Raw genomic sequence first — 18,109 nt, forward strand, 5'->3', positions numbered from 1 at the left:
CGTTAAAACTGGAAAAAATTTCTTAAAATCCTTGGTTTACTTGAAAAAGTCTAAAGCAAAAATGTTTGGAAGACAAAAACTGATTAAAAAGCAAAATAAATAAGGAAAGCAGCAATAGCAAGCGGAGCGAGCAAAAAAGCGTGTGCACTCTTCGGAAGCAGAGGTAGCACAGAGGTAGATTAACACAATAATCTAATAATAAGTAATCCCTAGAATTGTCTCATAAAATAGTAAAAAATATAAACAATGTTATCTTGTGACGTAGATTAGCTGTGAACCAAACATATACAACTTGGTATATAGAGGATACTACGCTGCTGCTGTTATTTTAAATGAGATTAAATAGCACACACTTTAATAAATGGGACGCTTTTATGCTTTTATAAGTTGGTTCCTGGTTTCCTTTCCTCTCAACGTAACTTCTAGTATTCAGCAATGATATACCGTAGTATAATATTGTACATAATGGTTAGTTATTGCACCTGCCTTCAATCTATCAAAAAGCCTTTCCATTTGTTTCTGAATATGTCTCGAGCTGACCATCACCTTCTTCTCTCCACCAGGTTGAACAGATTTTAGGCGACGAGCCCGAGGTGAGAGACAAACTGTTCGCCGTGTTGAAGCACTACGCCGCAGAGAAGAGCGTGGATTGGCTGGCGTCCGTCCTGCCAGAAATACTTACGACGGACGAGCACCGGCAACTCTTCTCCAATATCAGGTGAGAGCCGGCGGGAGACACTGTGGATCACGTTACACCTGATTACATGCTGGGGTCAGAGGCAGTCACCTGTAGAGAGAGAGGAGAGTGGGAAAGGGACAGGTTCTTTGAGGCTTGTATGTTTTATTTAGAGCGCAGTAATACTTTGTTTGTTGAGCCATAGAGCGATATGACAGTCTGGTCCGTCAGCGTAACTTGAATATAGACAAATGAGGCAGCAACAGGTCACTTCTTTTAGCTCTTTTCTTTTAAAATGAGTAACTCGAGGAAAAGTGAGGCTTGATTGTGTTGGAACTATTTGTTATTATCCAGATTTTAAATATGCCACATAGAATTGTCATGAATCGATACTAAAACTTGTATCAAATGTATCAACACATTTGATTAAGCATCAATACAGAAAACATATAACTTGGACTTGGATAGTTTAAGAATGGTCTCGAGCATCATAAGACAAGATGAACATTATTTAGTGTTGAAAATGACACTATATTGTCTTAAATAAAAGGTTTTTATATCTTAAATAAAAGGTTTTTATTTAAGTTTATATAAGTTTATCATAGTTGTATCGAAGTTAGTATAGAGATGTTTAGTTAGAATTGAAATTTTGTAATATCATGACAAGTCTTTATTCCCCATCAAGATTTTTTTATTGCTACTTTTGTTCCAGTTTTTGCTTTTCTCAAATATATCAAATTATCATGCTGATCACATTTGTTCAGTTGTTTAATGTTTCAAATTTTAGAAAGTCCCAGTTCTTTATTGAACAGCATGTGGCAAAGTACAATATTTCATGTTTTTAATGTCGTTTTTATTGACATTTTCCAGTTTCATTACATGATGTATGGGATTGGCTTATGCTCAATCTGTAATTTGTATCAGAACCACCAGATGGCGTCCAAGATGTAGTTGTTTGGCCAGTTTTTATAAGTTTTTTATAGAAGGGAAATAAGTTGCAAGTGAGTGAAGTGAGTCTTCACACACAGCCAATGACAAAATCATGTTAACAGAAATAAACAAGACACCTGTTTGTTTATATGACTCACTCTTCTCAGTCTGGCATTTCATGTTGATGTCCCATATGTCCAAGCCTGGAAACTGAGTCATCTATGTGTATGTATGAGTAATCTATGTGGCGACAGAAATGTGTGTTGCTTTAACTTTATTTAATGGAATTATGGATTTTTTGGCCCCAAATCTGAGTCTCATTTCCTCGTGGCGTGGACAGCCGAGTAGTTCATTCACATGTCAATCATAGGGCGCACCTACTGCTCACCTGCAGCCTCGTTCTGGCTCTTTCCCAGCAGAGCAGCACGTTTCCCTGCCCATGCGTGGTTGATATGTCGGTGTGTGTTAGCGAGTTCCTTCAATGCACAGTACAAAATGACAACAGAGAAAGACTGTGTTTGAGCTCAAAAGAGACGGAAATCTGCGGAGACGAGAGATGAGATGCGATCTGTCGCGCTAATAAACAAACGCACGTGCAGGAGCGGGGCTGTCCCGTGCTTCCACACGAGGGTGAGTGTGCACATGCGCACTTTTTAAAAAGGGACTAACAGTCGCTTGAGTTTTCAAATCGGCGAAAAATCCTCTATTATTCCTTTAAGGCTTTATATTAGCTTAACATTAAGGTTAGGGCTCTGTTTGCTTTTTGCTTCTTTCATAATCTGTTTATTAGGTAATGACTCACTAATGTACTGATTTGATTTAAAAACAACTGTTATAGTTCCGATATTGAGTAAAGGTAGAACATTGTATCACGAAGGGCACGCAGCACTTATTTCTGTCATATGTTTTTATTGAAGGAGCAAAAGCATTTTTATTGTGACATCAGAGTTTTGTGGTTGAATGTGTAGAGAATGTATAAGCAAGGGAATGGTTCTTATGCTAAATGAACCTTTTTGAGCTTTGAATCTGGCTGTAAACGTAACAACATAGAAGTTACATTTTGTTTAAAGGGGACATGTTATAAAAAAAAAAACGTTGATGATCTTTTATTATTCTTACAACGGTGTTTCCTCATCATTAGTTTACTCAAAGTTGTATTATGATAAATTCCTGCATGTTTGAGTTAATCCTGTTTTGTTCTGCAACTGAAGCATGAGGACAGGCCTACACGTGCTTATTGTATGGCATTGTATTGTGGTCCTCTGTCACCATAAGAGATAAATAAAGCTCAGTCAAACGCATTTACTTTGCTTGTTTATTTGATATTTGAATGGTTATTTTGTTGTGTTCAGCAACGCAAAGGGATTGTCGACGATATATACACGGTTATACAATAATACTGGTAATGCAAGAGTGCTCCCCACACAGATCCCTGCCCACCTCCCTGTGTCCGAGTGATTTTTGAAAAGTATTTCGTAGCCACTTTTCAAAAATCAAAACATGTGAATGAGCTTGTTACAGTGAAATGTCACTATGAAGAGGCGGGGCTTATCAGTTCTGCAGTTTTGAACACAAAGTCAATGGATCTGTTTCTGTTACCAAGCCATTTTAGATAAGTATTGCAGTTTACAATGAACAAAATGTCAAATAATGATCTACTCATGTTATAGTTCGATACTAAGTTCTTGAAAAGTACAATATGTGTCCTTTAATTGCTTCTAGTAAATATGCTGTTTGAATAGTTTGTGGTTAAGACCCACATTGTATAAATAGGCTTGTTGTGTTGCTGAGTAGATTAGGGCTCCTACCTCCTTTCCCCCATCTCCTCTCCCATCTGCCACCTTTGCACAAATCCACACTGACTCTGCAAAGCTTAGAGTGTTAGAAAACCACAACTTTTGGCAAATCGATCCAATTACACATTTGGAAGCCTCCATTAATTGGATCCTGCTGATTGGACGCTCTCCGGTATCCAGCATATTGAAAGTTTTTTGGGCAGGAGTGAGGCTGCGTGCGCCAAAATGAGCAGCATTCACTTGATTGACTAAATCCCTAGACATTTTAGCCACAGATTGCGCTCCTTACCTAAGCCAATAATAGTCATTCTTCTCTTACTACTACGCTCCTTTTAAATGAGTTATTAATATGCCCTTAGGATGTCTTTCCAGCAGCTAGCGTGCAGGTATTATTGTTCTTCCTGCCCATAATGAGGTGAGATTTCTGCCCAAATTGCTCATAAATGATTCAAAAGATCAAATTGGACGCTCATATTTACATATGCCAAAAACAATACAAATGTCATCTTTTATCTTAAGTCTGAATCCTTAATTTATTATTCAGAGCCTTTTTTCCCCCCACTTGGTTCTTTTTTTCCCTTGACATTAAGTGAAACTGCCTCCGCCAAGCTGTTTTATCTCAGTCTAAGAAGCAGCAGTGTAGCAGTAGTAGGTGTGTCTTTCCACTCTGCACGCCGCGACACGAGACTGTGCCACTATCTGCTGCTCTGTCGCTTAACTTCAGTTGTCAGGGATGGGTGAGAGCAGAAAGAAATAATGAATTGTTTGGGGTAAGTACAACGTTACATTTTTGATTGTAAAAAAGAAGTGCTGTGCAAGTGATCGATTTTGAATTGTCATTTTGTCATTTTGTGTGCTTGTTTCTTTTCAATCGAGTCAGTAAAAGCTTTGGAGGAAGAAATTTGACATTTTTGTATTTAATGGCCATGATTTAAAAGATGTATATTTCATGGAAACACTTTGTAATAACTACACCTTAATGAGCCTTAATAGAGCATGAATAAAGACTTAATTCATAATGAATAATTAGTTTATTAAGAATGATTCAAGCTTAGGGGTTGGGGGTTAAACTATGTATTAAGCAAGTCGTTACTAAGTTACTAAGCCTCATTCTTAATAAACTATTTTATTATTAATTATTAAATTATTATTATTATTATTATTATTATTATTAATTTAATTATTACAATACACACACACATTTTTTTTCTAATTTGTCTCCGAGCCTTACAAAAAGTGTTGCTTGTTTCTGTAGTTTTTGTGGCATGTGAATAAGTTATAGATATAGACATTGATATTCTAATTGCTATATTCAGTCAGTGCTCACTATTATTCCAAAGGTTCTGCTCTGAATGGTTCAAAAGTAGATCTTTCAGATGTTTTGTGGATAATGATGGTGTTTCCCCTACACAACAGGAGACAATGTTTTGCTCAAGCTTTGCTAGAATGTTATTGCATTTTGCAATAAAGTGCTTATAGTTGGGCCATAATCAATATTCCATGCAGCAGGAGAGAGTGTGCAACCCAGACTTAACAATGCTAAGTGATGTGTGTAGTGTTACATAACTGGCGCCTGCATATCTTTACCTGTGTGTTGAATATGAAGACGTGACTGCCACCTACTGCTCACACGGTGGTTACAGCAACACAAGCCCCACTGAATACATTAGTGTCAATCATCCTTTGTTTTGTAATGGGAAGCCAGTGATGCTAAACCATGGTATTAATACACTAATCCTGGACTTTGATTTTGATGGACATAAAATGAGCCAGTCTTACTTGCAGTCTTGTCTTTAAAATACTGTGTGTAAATGAGAGATTTCTGCACTTTTATGGTTAATTTTACAACCCAGTCACATGTTCTGCAATACTTGAACCTAAAGCACAACATTTACACATCGCATTTCTGACGAATTGCCATTGTATAATCTCAATATTTAAATTGGGATCATTCAAAAAAAGTTTGTAATATTCCTTTTTGTAAATATTGTCCACTCCTACTCTATATTTGATAAGATTACTACTCTGTCAATAGCAATGTGGTGTTGGAATTGGATCTGACTGAGGCCGAAGTACACAAAGTACTTCGAACTTGGATTTTATCTGCCTAATGAACCCTTTTTGGCCAAAGGGATTTTCTCTTTTCTTTACTTTCGATGAATGGGAGTTCATTTTGATGAGGATGATACTACAGAATACCCATTTGCTTGGCAGGGTGTGGGTGATTCTTCTATTTGAGGTTTTTAAGTGGAGAACTGAACAGAAATGGGCTGAAAGAAGACAATCCAATACAAGACTTCCATCCAAATCCATTTGCCAGGTTAACTTTTATCTGCTAGTTTGGCAGAAATAGACTAAATCCACTCCACTTGCTTCATTGTGTGAAGTTAGTAAATACATGTGTTATTATATTGCACATAGCAGCCTCCTACAGTGCGTTTAGAGTATTTTTACTATCTCTGTCCCCAAATGACCCTCTGCATAGCTTGTGATTATGAAACACATTTATTCAGACATTGCAGCAAGTTGTCGTCTCACCCCTGCACAGAGAGGAGTCTAGTTTCTGCTTGTCATTCCTCCCTGTAGAGAAATCCAGCCCCTTCTCCCTGGCTTCCTTTCATTCCAGCGTCAGAAAATTATAGATCTGTGTTCTTCAGAAACCAGGTCAGATCCAAGCTTTAGTGACGAGATGTTTAATTTCGTTTTTAGCAGATGGTGAACATGTGTCACATTCTAATCACAAATCAAGTGTGAGTTACAGAAGTTACAGAAGCGCTGATGAGAAGAGATGGTTAAATCAGAGACTTGCAGATGGCAAACAGTGAGGAGCCGTGTGGGTGCTACAGCCACATCCCCAAAGAAAGTGTATTTATATCACAAGAGCAGTTTCTTCTGCACAGCACTGTGTTTTTAGACAGTTTTGTTGAGCCGTGGCCACCTTAAAATCAGCTGAGACTGTGACAGGAAGCTAATAATACTCGGCCTACATCGGAATATGAAAGACTTTAGTCAGACGTTCTCCTTTTATGTGACAGCGCAATCTTGATCAAGAGAGTGTACAAATAGCAAAGAACGCTAGTCTTAGGCGATTGAAACAATGTAAAGGGTTAAATTCTTGCATAAACATCAAAAACTACATTATTTATTTATTAACCTGTATTTAACATAGTAAGAAACCCAATGAGATTGAAACCTCCTTTACGAGGGTGACCTGAGGCAAAGGAGAAGACATGACAGCACACAAATCATAATAAATGACACCAATAACATTAAGAACACGTAAAACAGAGTTTGTGTTTAAAAGTATAGACAGTTTTTTTTTTTTAAAAGACTGTTTTTCTGCAAGACATTTGGGGAAATCTGCACATTACGTGTGACAGACGTTTGAGCAAAAGAAAAATGGCCAGAGCCAACACAGTGTTAATATCTGAATATGAGAGGACAAACCTCTGTCCCTCAGCACACCTCTGTCCTCTGCACACCTCTGTCCCTCAGCACACCTCTGTCCTCTGCACACCTCTGTCCCTCAGCACACCTCTGTCCTCTGCACACCTCTGTCCTCTGCACACCTCTGTCCTCTGCACACCTCTGTCCCTCAGCACACCTCTGTCCTCTGCACACCTCTGTCCCTCAGCACACCTCTGTCCTCAGCACACCTCTGTCCTCAGCACACCTCTGTCCTCAGCACACCTCTGTCCCTCAGCACACCTCTGTCCTCTGCACACCTCTGTCCTCTGCACACCTTTGTCCTCAGCACACCTCTGTCCTCTGCACACCTCTGTCCTCTGCACACCTCTGTCCTCTGCACACCTCTGTCCTCTGCACACCTTTGTCCTCAGCACACCTCTGTCCTCTGCACACCTCTGTCCTCTGCACACCTCTGTCCTCAGCACACCTCTGTCCTCTGCACACCTCTGTCCTCAGCACACCTCTGTCCTCTGCACACCTCTGTCCTCTGCACACCTTTGTCCTCAGCACACCTCTGTCCTCTGCACACCTCTGTCCTCTGCACACCTCTGTCCTCTGCACACCTCTGTCCTCTGCACACCTCTGTCCTCAGCACACCTCTGTCCTCTGCACACCTCTGTCCTCTGCACACCTCTGTCCTCAGCACACCTCTGTCCTCAGCACACCTCTGTCCTCTGCACACCTCTGTCCTCTGCACACCTCTGTCCTCTGCACACCTCTGTCCTCAGCACACCTCTGTCCTCTGCACACCTCTGTCCTCAGCACACCTCTGTCCTCAGCACACCTCTGTCCTCTGCACACCTCTGTCCCTCAGCACACCTCTGTCCTCTGCACACCTCTGTCCCTCAGCACACCTCTGTCCTCTGCACACCTCTGTCCTCTGCACACCTCTGTCCTCTGCACACCTCTGTCCTCTGCACACCTCTGTCCTCTGCACACCTCTGTCCCTGAGCACACCTCATTTTTTGAACCTGTGGGGGGGCGTGGCACGCCATAAAAGGTTTGAGAAGCTCAACTCTGATCATTTAGCCAGTTACACTAATTAATAATCATATTCAGTATTCATTTTTCTATTATTAGTTTTCAAAAATCTAATCCACTTTATTTCTATTGCGCAAACAAAAGCCATTTCAAAAGTGCTGCACAAATAACTAAAAAAATCAATAAAAGACAACAATGTTTTAAGCTTAAAAAGCGCCTACAGCTATCTTTGTCTTGTTTACGTTGTTTCAACAAACCTTTTTATCCCCTTGACTCCCGCCTTGACTACTCTAACCACCATCACTTTTGTACATTTATAGAATATTCTTGTAACCGTTGACCCATTTAAAAGACCCAGATGTTACACTACTCTAACTGTAAAAGCTCCCAGGTGACGCTTTACATAAAAAGAAAAGAGCCGCGATAATAAATGAGCGACTAAGTGGTGACCAGGGCATCTTCACCTGTCAAATAAGTTGCTCAGTTGCTGTATTTAGCCGCGACGCTTCCTTATCAGGCCGCTTAATGAGCTGTTGACGTCTCCAGTAGGACGCCTCTTGTGTCTATCAGCATGTTTTGGAGCTAATTGCTTGACTGTTGTTGTTGTTTTTCGCACAGAGCTCACCTCCCTTTCTGCCTGCCTCGAGCTGATTCATCTGAGCAGCGTTTGAGACACCCAGGCCCAACAGACTGGTGTAGGTGGCAGGCAAAAGGGTTGTTTGTACAAATGCGGTCGAACCATGTTTCAAAATTGGTTCCAACTCAGAGCCGTCGCACTGCACCAAAGCGTTGAATATTCTCTTTCAGGTACTTTTGGCATCTGGGAGTTTTATGTTAGAAAACTCATATTGTTGCATAATGTGTATAGTGTGTTGTGGTATTATTGTTAACCTCTTGATGTTAGTTTGATCAAAAAGAGTGAAGAAACAATAACACCATAGCAAACCGCTTGGCATTACTCTTGCACTTCTATCTAATTACTCGGCCCTGTGGCTTCACCTTCTTGTCTCCATGGTGTCACCTGCTTGTCTCCATGGTGATACATTTAATGCCACAAACCCTTCATAGCATCAGAATGTTCAAAATTCCTGAATGGAGGCGACTGGAGGCAAACTTAAGTACACCTTGACACACATTTTCAATACTTAACAGATGTCAGATGAAAATTGTAATGATTTTCAGTCTTAAAAAAATAAGCAATTTTGAATTTGCAGTGTAGAAATATCTTGGTTATTATGAAGGATGGAAAAATAAGTAATGCACTGCCTGTCCAAAATGAAATTCACATGGTCTTATATTTGATAGGACTGTATTTGGCTTTGAGTACAGTTTCAATCAGCTTCTACAATATTTAAAGCTTTATTTCCATCCATTGTGGCATTATTTTTGACCAGTTGGTCTTGTATTGATGATGGAGAGAGTGACCACTGCACAAAGCTTCTCCAGCTCGTCCCAAACACTCTCTCTGGGCTTCAGATCTGTAGTAGATCTAGTCTCTGCTTCTCCTTAGATATTTTCTCTGCTTGATGCCAATGATTTGACCCTTCTCAAACACACTGACATCTTTTCCATAACCACAGGATTTGTCTTTCCGCACAGGTCTAAACCAGGTCTAAAGCAGGACTAAAGCAGGTCTAAAGCAGGACTAAAGCAGGTCTAAAGCAGGACTAAAGCAGGTCTAAAGCAGGTCTAAAGCAGGACTAAAGCAGGACTAAAGCAGGACTAAAGCAGGACTAAAGCAGGTCTAAAGCAGGTCTAAAGCAGGTCTAAAGCAGGACTAAAGCAGGTCTAAAGCAGGTCTAAAGCAGGTCTAAAGCAGGACTAAAGCAGGTCTAAAGCAGGTCTAAAGCAGGACTAAAGCTGGTCTAAAGCAGGTCTAAAGCAGGACTAAAGCAGGTCTAAAGCAGGACTAAAGCAGGACTAAAGCAGGACTAAAGCTGGTCTAAAGCAGGACTAAAGCAGGACTAAAGCTGGTCTAAAGCTGGTCTAAAGCAGGACTAAAGTAGGACTAAAGCAGGACTAAAGCTGGACTAAAGAAGGACTAAAGCAGGACTAAAGCTGGTCTAAAGCAGGACTAAAGTAGGACTAAAGCAGGACTAAAGCTGGTCTAAAGCAGGTCTAAAGTAGGACTAAAGCTGGTCTAAAGCAGGACTAAAGCTGGTCTAAAGCAGGTCTTAAGTGGGTTTAAATACTGTGTTGCTTGTTGTACTTGCCTATTTGAATCCAAGTGGTGACCTTTTATTTGACATGCTCGGATGTTTATATCTGTAGATAAAATGAAAAACTATTGTGGGGTCAACATTTATGTAAGTATTTGTCCAGTAAAACATATTTTCTTTGTTTTTTGTTGGGACAGTGCATGTTAATGACCACTCCAGATTCACACATTCACATTCACTCTCACAAACACACTCTCATTTATACACCAGCAAAGTGGGAGAGGTGTCTTGCCCAAAGACACAATGACAGTATGCTGTACTGCCCCCTGTGGCACCTGGTACTACAGTCTCCCATCTAAGTACTAACCAGGTCCGTCCCTGCTTAGTTTCCAAGATCTGCAGAGATCACGTATTGACAGGCATGGCTACCATCTAGATTTTCATACTCTCATACTCTCCTCCCAAAAAGTTACATAGTGCTGCTTTGAATGCCATGTCTTGTAGAATTAGCATTAAGTGGTTGTTGTTATTGTGTTCGTATCTCCTCAGAAGTGTTTGTACAAATGTGTGTGGGAGGTTGTCTTGTTTACTTGGCAGTGATTCTAAGTTAAATGAATAGTACATATCCACAGTGACAACTTCTGAGGCTTGACAAGTCATTGGTTTATTTTTATATGTTCCCATACTGCACAGCATGTTCAAGACTTCACATGTGACACACAATGGACAATGTTTAATAGTCTGCCAGGGATGAGTAAGGTATCGTTTTATACTATTGGCTTGTATGGCTGTCCACAAGATAGATATGAAGTAGTGTATTCTTACAGGACCTGAAAGAATATTGTAAAAAGTCGGATTCTTGGAAACCAATAAAGATCAGAAGATTCAGTTGTGTTGGGTTATATTCTTTTGGCTTTTATTGCCCTTTTCATGCTGGATGTCATGAGGAAAGGTTGAGCTTGTTTTGTTCCTTCAACAGGTGACAGTTTGGGAACAGCTTCCTTGTGGGAATTTGTGACAAAACTAGAAACAGCCTCGAAACCGCAGTCACAGCAACAGCAGCAGCAACAGCAATAGCAACATCAACTACTCCACAAGATATTGTTGTGAATGCATGACATAAACTGACCAATTGGTTTCCTCAAATTACCAACGTAAAAACAGTCTTATTTCATTCTGAAAAGTCTTTGCGCGTGGTACAAAATGTCTTGGGTCAACAACAATATGATGACAGTTCCACGTCTGTGTTCAGACCAGTAAAGCCGTACGGAAGATGACGTGTCGACGGAAGTGTGGGAGCGAGCGGAGAGAGTGAGAATAGAACGCTCTGGATGGAGATACAGAGAGAGAGAGGGAGAGAGATACAGAGAGAGAGAGGAGAAATCCCATGCACTCTCACTCCCACACCTTTTCTCTTGCTGTATTCAGCCTCTGATGTCCTACACTGCAGCAGAAACCACACAGTCGCTGCAACATCTAGTCTCTGTTGCTTCTCTTTTTCCTTCTGTGGACAGCACTCTCTGAACTCTTTTGATTGAGAATCGGTTGAAGGGCGATGACATGCTCGTCCCTCTAAACTAACGCTGGATGGCTAACTTGTTGCTTTGACACTATGGGGATCAGTGAAGTCTATCCCCACACTCTTCCTCTCCTCATCTAACGGGACTGCTACTAACCACCACTATATATATCTTTCATTTTCTTCAACAATGCTCGCCAGAATCTTCATCCCCAAGAAACACCGGCAGCGCTTCGACGACGCGGTGAACCAGAACGTGATCAACAGGCTGTGCCGCAGCAAGAGCATCAGCGAGCCGCAGGGACGACTCCGCCGCAGCCGAAGCGAGGACCACTCGGACCGGCACCACGGCTCCAAGCGGGCCAGCTCCTTGCCCCGAGATGGAAACGAGCCCGGGGAGAGGGGCCCGGACAGGGACAGGGACAGGCGGTACAGGAAGTCAGCGCCAGGGATGCCCACACATCCTCCGGTGGGACCCAATCAGAGGTGAGTTTGCACAGTGGTGGAAGGTATGCCACAAAATACAAGTTAAATAATACTTAAGTTACTGTGATGGTTTTAATTACTGTTTCCGACACGCGCTGCTGATTATATACGGAGCATTTCTTTAACAGAATGTATGGTTAGTTTAACAACCATGGCAAAGTATCGTGTCATGTTTTCTGTTTTTAATATACAGATATTATTTTTTCATTTTAAAACACTTAACAGCAAACAGAAAAAAACAAGATCAGACCAGAGAGAACATGAGATAAAAAATAAAACATGACAAAAAACATTATGTCATGTTTTCATGGTTAATTTATTCACAAGTCTCTGACATATTCGTAGTTATTTTATAACTGACAAACACTATAGAGCTGAAACTACTGGTTTAGTCGACTGGTTAAATATTTTTTTCTATTGTACATTGAGACTTTTAAAATAAATTGTTTGTGTATTATTGATGGCATTTTTACTATTTTTTGAAATTTTAATTAAATTTTGCCATTGTCTTTATAAAGTTATAAAAAAATATTTTTGGACTTGTTTTAGAGTCTGTATAGTCCAGGTAATGTTTACGATAACAAGAATATTACTAATATTATTGTTATAATTTTACTAATATATATTATTATTGTTATCACATTAGTTGATCGGACCCTAATAACTAAACATATTTGATTTTGATCAGTTAAAAATAAAAGCACACATAATAGATATAATAGATCGAGAAAGACCTTTGGAATTGGCCATTCTGAGCTAAAGGCAACATAGAAAGGCCAGAAGTGGTCTGACGCAGTGACATGGTAGCCCATTATTTGTGTGTTCACAGCCATTATCCTCCTACATCCTGCACAATTAATGACACGTCACAAGGGCTTATTCTGGGATCAGTCGGGTGGTATCGCACTCCCACACAGAGACTTCAAATGATCAGTCTCTTTTATTACGCTTGCAGAGATCCCAGGTGCAAACAGAATGACAGCAAACAGAAAACACAGAGGGAGAGATGGTCATGTTAGTTAAGATTTCTAAAGCTTTCTTTGGGCTGATATCTTACTAAACCACAAAAGGCATTGAATTCTTGAATTTGTTGTTTATACAACTGTATTTTTGTCGTTTTTTAATTCTTAGTCACATGGTGTTTAAAAACCTTGTATTAGGACAGCTCTATGGGAAATCTGAGGTCAAACTCTAGTGACTGATATGTTATGTAATGTGTATAATGAATGGCTTTGAATGCTGCAGTTGTTCAAATGAGATGTGCTTAAGTCACTTGCTGTGGTGATATTCCCTCTCATTCTGCTCTGTCTGCTCAGCCCATCCACCAGCCAGTTTGACTGTCATTACATAAGACCCCATCGCCAAACTGACTTGTCTGTTTTTGCAACCTCTTTTTTAGTCTCAGGCTCAGCCTGTTTACATTCAGTGCAGCACAGCCTTGACTCATTGCTATGGCAACCTCTCGTGGATAGAGTGTGTGAGGGTCTAATCTCAGCAAAGAGTCCACTTAGCGTTATTGGACAAAAATGTTGAGAGCCAACTTCAGTAAAATGCTCAGTCATTTTTTATACATTTGTTTGCATTTGTTTTTGTTAGAAACCACTAAGTCAAACGAGAGGAGATAATTTGTTTGTAGTTATTTGTTTCCAAGGAAGTAGCAGCTTTGATGGAATCTGTCTGGCTAAGTTTCCTTTTGTAATAAATGTATTATTGGAAATTCATAGTAAAATGCAGTGCTGCATGGCACATCTGCCACAGCTCAGTGAGACTTTCCAAGTTAAATAAAGGTTAATCAATAAATATATACTTCATATAATTCATACTGCTGTCCTGTCTCAAGGGGGTTACAGACCGCGGCGTCCAAAGCGTCCAGTTAAACACGAGTTGAACGCGAGTCGAACGCGTCAGAGGCGTCCAAAGCGGACGGCGCCGACATGTTCAGATTTGTCCAACTTTCTGCGGCAGATACTCAGAGATGACGCTCCAGTGACGTGCTACGCACGACCCGGAAGAAGACCCAAAACAAACCCTGCAAGATAAAAAAAAATCCTTAAGACGCAGCTCTTGGAGCAAATGATGATATTGACTAAACTCTGCTCAGCTCTAAAGTATATGCGGGTCCCAGACGGGCCCCGGAGCCCATCGCCTCCGCTTTTGGACTTTGTAAAGTAAATAAACCAAAGCCCTGGTCCGTCATTAATCTCAATTTACACCACGAGAAAGATAAGATAAGATAATCCTTTATTGTCCCACATGGGGAAATTTCATTGATGCGACGCAGGTAGATACAGAAGAAAAGAACAGATCACTTATAGGAAGTTTGAAAAACACTCTCAATAGAAGATCTCTTATAAACAAAAACTCCTATAGACAAAACCTCCCATTTCCCAACAAGGGATGGAGGGGAAAATAATAAAGATAATAAAGATAAAAATAAATAAATACCATTGCATGTGATCACGACAGTAATTGCACATGAAAAGCAACACAGCACAACTCCTCCACTGAGCATGTGCGCAGGACGACTCGGAGTGTATTTTACGGACGTGAGTCTGGGGCGTCGAGAACACGCGTCCGGGGCGTTTGTCTTCAAATGTACAAGCGTCCAACTTCTGCGTCGGGCGCGAATTTGACACCGGGTGTGTACGGGACTTTAGGGCAAAAATATCCTTTCAATAAAGGAAAATTGTAAATTTTAACCAAAACCCCATATCAAATAAACAGTTACTTTCCGTGCAATATCGTAACTGTAATTGCATGATATTTTGCGTAGCCCTAGTCGCTTATTTTACTTTACTCAAAACCGACTTGAGTATTTGAGCGAAACAAAGCTGACAAACAGTCCGTCCTGACGCTGACAGCAGGCGGCCAGGCGAGCGTCACATCTCTCGGTGAGACTCCCACGTACAGGAAGTGACGTGAGAAAACAACAGGCCAGACGAGTCACCAGCCTTCTGAACCAGCTGCCCGTCTCTGTCACATCACGTGCGCTACTCGGACAGAGACTCCAATGAAATGTTCTCATCTGACTGGCTTCCATTGTCATTCGGAGTAGCCAATTCAGAAGTGTTAATGAATGCAATGACAATGATGCTTTTCAGAATGAGCTCCTGTTCTGATTATGCAGCGAGAATGTGAATGGATAAAATTAAGACAAGATGATTATTCACTGAGATGAGTTTTCAGACACTAAGATGTTAATCTGTGTAGTTCTTTGACTGACTCTTTTGATATAATTACACATCACAAGCAATAAGTCAATTCTCACATGTTATTGTACTGTAACGTTGCCCTATAACTGCTCTGAATGTTCCATAGTATAGCATTAAACATATCTATCTTGCATTTAATAAATTACAGGTGTTTGTTTTGCTAAAAAACACCTTGAAAAACAAGCCTTCTCACTGTGAAAGGCGTCGCCTCTCCGTAGATCTGACCCCGCTTCCGTGGAGATAGTTAAGTTTAATGTCATACTGTGGAATATACATTGCCATAGAGACAAGTTACACTGTGTACTTTTAATATAAGCTCAGTGAAGAATAAAGAGGGCATAGCAGACATATTCGAAACCACATATTTCTGCTGTTTTTCATCTCAAAAACGTTCTCTTTGAAAATAAATGAAAAATACCTTCTTTTTGTGTAATTACATATAATTTACATTGTCTACCCTGTCCAATTTTCTAGGTTTTGGCTTTCAATGTCAAACCGAGAGCTATTCAAAACTATTTTCCCGTCTTCTGGGAGATCTATCAACATTAAGCTTCAATAAAACCCAAACTACAATTATACTCATTGTGCCTAAATAAACAGTCCTGATGGAGTGGACGACAAGGTCAAACATTCATACATAACTGTTGAAAAATGTAATAATAGACTAAATTTCATCAAACCTATCTTTTAAAAACCTGATCATTATTTATTACTTTCCTAAATCCATCATAATTGAATCTGCATCAACCTCCTTAGAAAAAATATAGAATAAAAATAGAATAAAACCTTTAATTTTAATTCATATTGGGAAAAATAAGTAAACATTATCATTATGTGTAATTTATTGCTGCACAAAATATTCCAGACCTACATGTGTTTCAATAATGATAAAACAGCTGTAGATTTAAGTAAAAAAGTAAACCACTAAAGGCTTCAGTATCATTAGTGTTGAACCAGCATTAAGCCAGGACTGAACTCGTACTAAACCATGTATCTAACTATAATCCGGTCTCTTTTCTGCAGAATTGTGCGAGTGTACCGGGGAAAGAAGACATTCGGCTTCACCCTGCGAGGCCACGCTCCCGTCTCCATCGATTCTGTCATCCCAGGTACTGTCGCCGTCCCGTCTCTCTCCTCATGACTCAAAAATGGTCTTTTGTCGGCGCGCAGGTGCATTGTGGGACTTGCCAGTGTGTTCTGTAAAAGTCCTCACATGGACGTGCCTGACTCACCAAACTGAAGAGAGCGCTGGCAGGAAAAGAGAGACACGCTTTCCATCAATAGAACGGCCTTTTGTAAAAGTATTATGTAAAAGAAATGTTTGGTACTTGTCGTTCAATGACAGTACAACAATGGTACAACAGCCTATGAGTCAATGCATCTCTTTGTTATAGCGGCAGACATAACAATGGACAGACAGAAGTTTATGTGTTCAAAATAGCACATTTTAGGACTTTTCTTTTAGGTTTCTTTAGTTCTTGTTTAATTGGAGGCGCTGCAAGGAGTTCATCTACTTAAACCACATGCCCTGTCAACACATCCCCCATCCACGCTTCCTCCTGGACTCCAAAGTTAATTGGGGCCTCGGAATTGCCCGCTGCGAATAAATGTGAATGAACCGTCGCTTTCAACTGGATTTTTCTATAAGCCAACAACCTCAAGGCCACTACATGCAGTCGTAGCCTTCGCCTGTTGTTGCTGGATCCAAACAGAACATCTTGGCAGTATTAGATCTGTGAAAGCGTGGCCAAGGAATTTACAGTGATTGTTTAATATAAGAGTACTATTCTAGCTATTTGTATCTTTATTTTCTGGGTATTTTTATTTTCTAGTGATGTTTTCGATTCAGGTGTATCGTCTGGTTTCAAGTCCAGACAATACAACACATTTTTTCTACAATAGTGATGTTTTTTTTCGATGCCCAGGTTGGCTAGGAATGAGCAATCTCATGTTTTCTTTGACAAATGAATCACAACTGAATTCTGAACAGATTTTTGCTCCTGACCACAGTATTAGCTGTCAACGGCCAGCGAGCTTCGAGCAAACAGTGATCCACTCGACTGACTGGATTTGTTTTATGGATTTTCCCAACACAAATCCTTTGAACTAATGCACTTATCAATGTAATTTCAGTTTATTCTTCTTGCTTTACATTTATACATGACTTTATGAAGTAATTAAACTCCTTGCTCATTAAAGTTTAATCTTAATGTGGGCAGTTTGTGTTTCGCTGTAACACAAACACTGTAAATGATGGTTTAATTATTGCCGTGTGAGATCATAAAGTTGAAAGAATTTGACGTTTTTAGTCGGTTTTATTTTTTTTCCGCGAGTGTTTTGTTTGTGAGGATGACGCCGCCGTTCCCGCCCCCGCCCTCTCCCACTCTCTCCCGGGCCGGAGCCTGACTCAGTGGGCCGTATGGAGGCTGTGATGGAGAAACAGGGGGCGGCTTGCGTGTCCTGCGTCGTGATCGGCGCCGAAAAGATTCACACAGCAAAGAGAGAGAGAGAGAGAGAGAGAGGGCAGAAAACACGTCTGCTCCCGGACTCCCTAAGTTATGTGGGATCCCAACACAGAAGCGGAATCTAAAATTGACTTGAATTTGTCGATGAAATTCCAATTTACAGTCGGGAATGTTTGCGATTGGTATGAGTCTCGACAAGCCCAAACTAACTCAGCTGAATAATGTAAATGCAAATTGTACTTCACACTTTGTCATTTACCACATCAGAAATGGGACTGAACCTGGACTAAACTTGAAATTAAACTATACCAGCACTAGATCTAGAACAGGGCTAAACAAGGACTAGAGCAGGACCAAAGCAAGTCCACATAAGACTGAAATGAGCTCAGTTTAGGAACAAATAAGTGTGAATGTGCT

At 40.4% G+C, this 18,109-nt stretch overlaps 1 protein-coding gene across 3 annotated transcripts in view; it reads left to right on the forward strand.

Annotated features, from left to right (window-relative positions):
* Nucleotides 1-18,109, forward strand: part of grid2ipb (glutamate receptor, ionotropic, delta 2 (Grid2) interacting protein, b) — a 48,016-nt gene that overhangs the window by 8,784 nt on the left and 21,123 nt on the right. For 2 of the 3 annotated variants that reach the window (XM_072456013.1, XM_072456016.1), the window contains exons 4-6: nt 564-718; nt 11,731-12,015; nt 16,251-16,336. In XM_072456013.1, coding sequence (XP_072312114.1) covers nt 564-718; nt 11,731-12,015; nt 16,251-16,336 — 526 coding nt within the window. Of the gene's footprint in view, nt 1-563; nt 719-11,406; nt 12,016-16,250; nt 16,337-18,109 lie in introns of those variants that run through there. The other variant, XM_072456014.1, reaches the window with a different exon arrangement.

The sequence above is a fragment of the Eucyclogobius newberryi genome, unplaced genomic scaffold (genome assembly GCF_026437365.1).
Source record: "Eucyclogobius newberryi isolate DKJ021-1_F unplaced genomic scaffold, fEucNew1.0.hap1 SCAF_20, whole genome shotgun sequence".
NCBI lineage: Eukaryota > Metazoa > Chordata > Actinopteri > Gobiiformes > Gobiidae > Eucyclogobius > Eucyclogobius newberryi.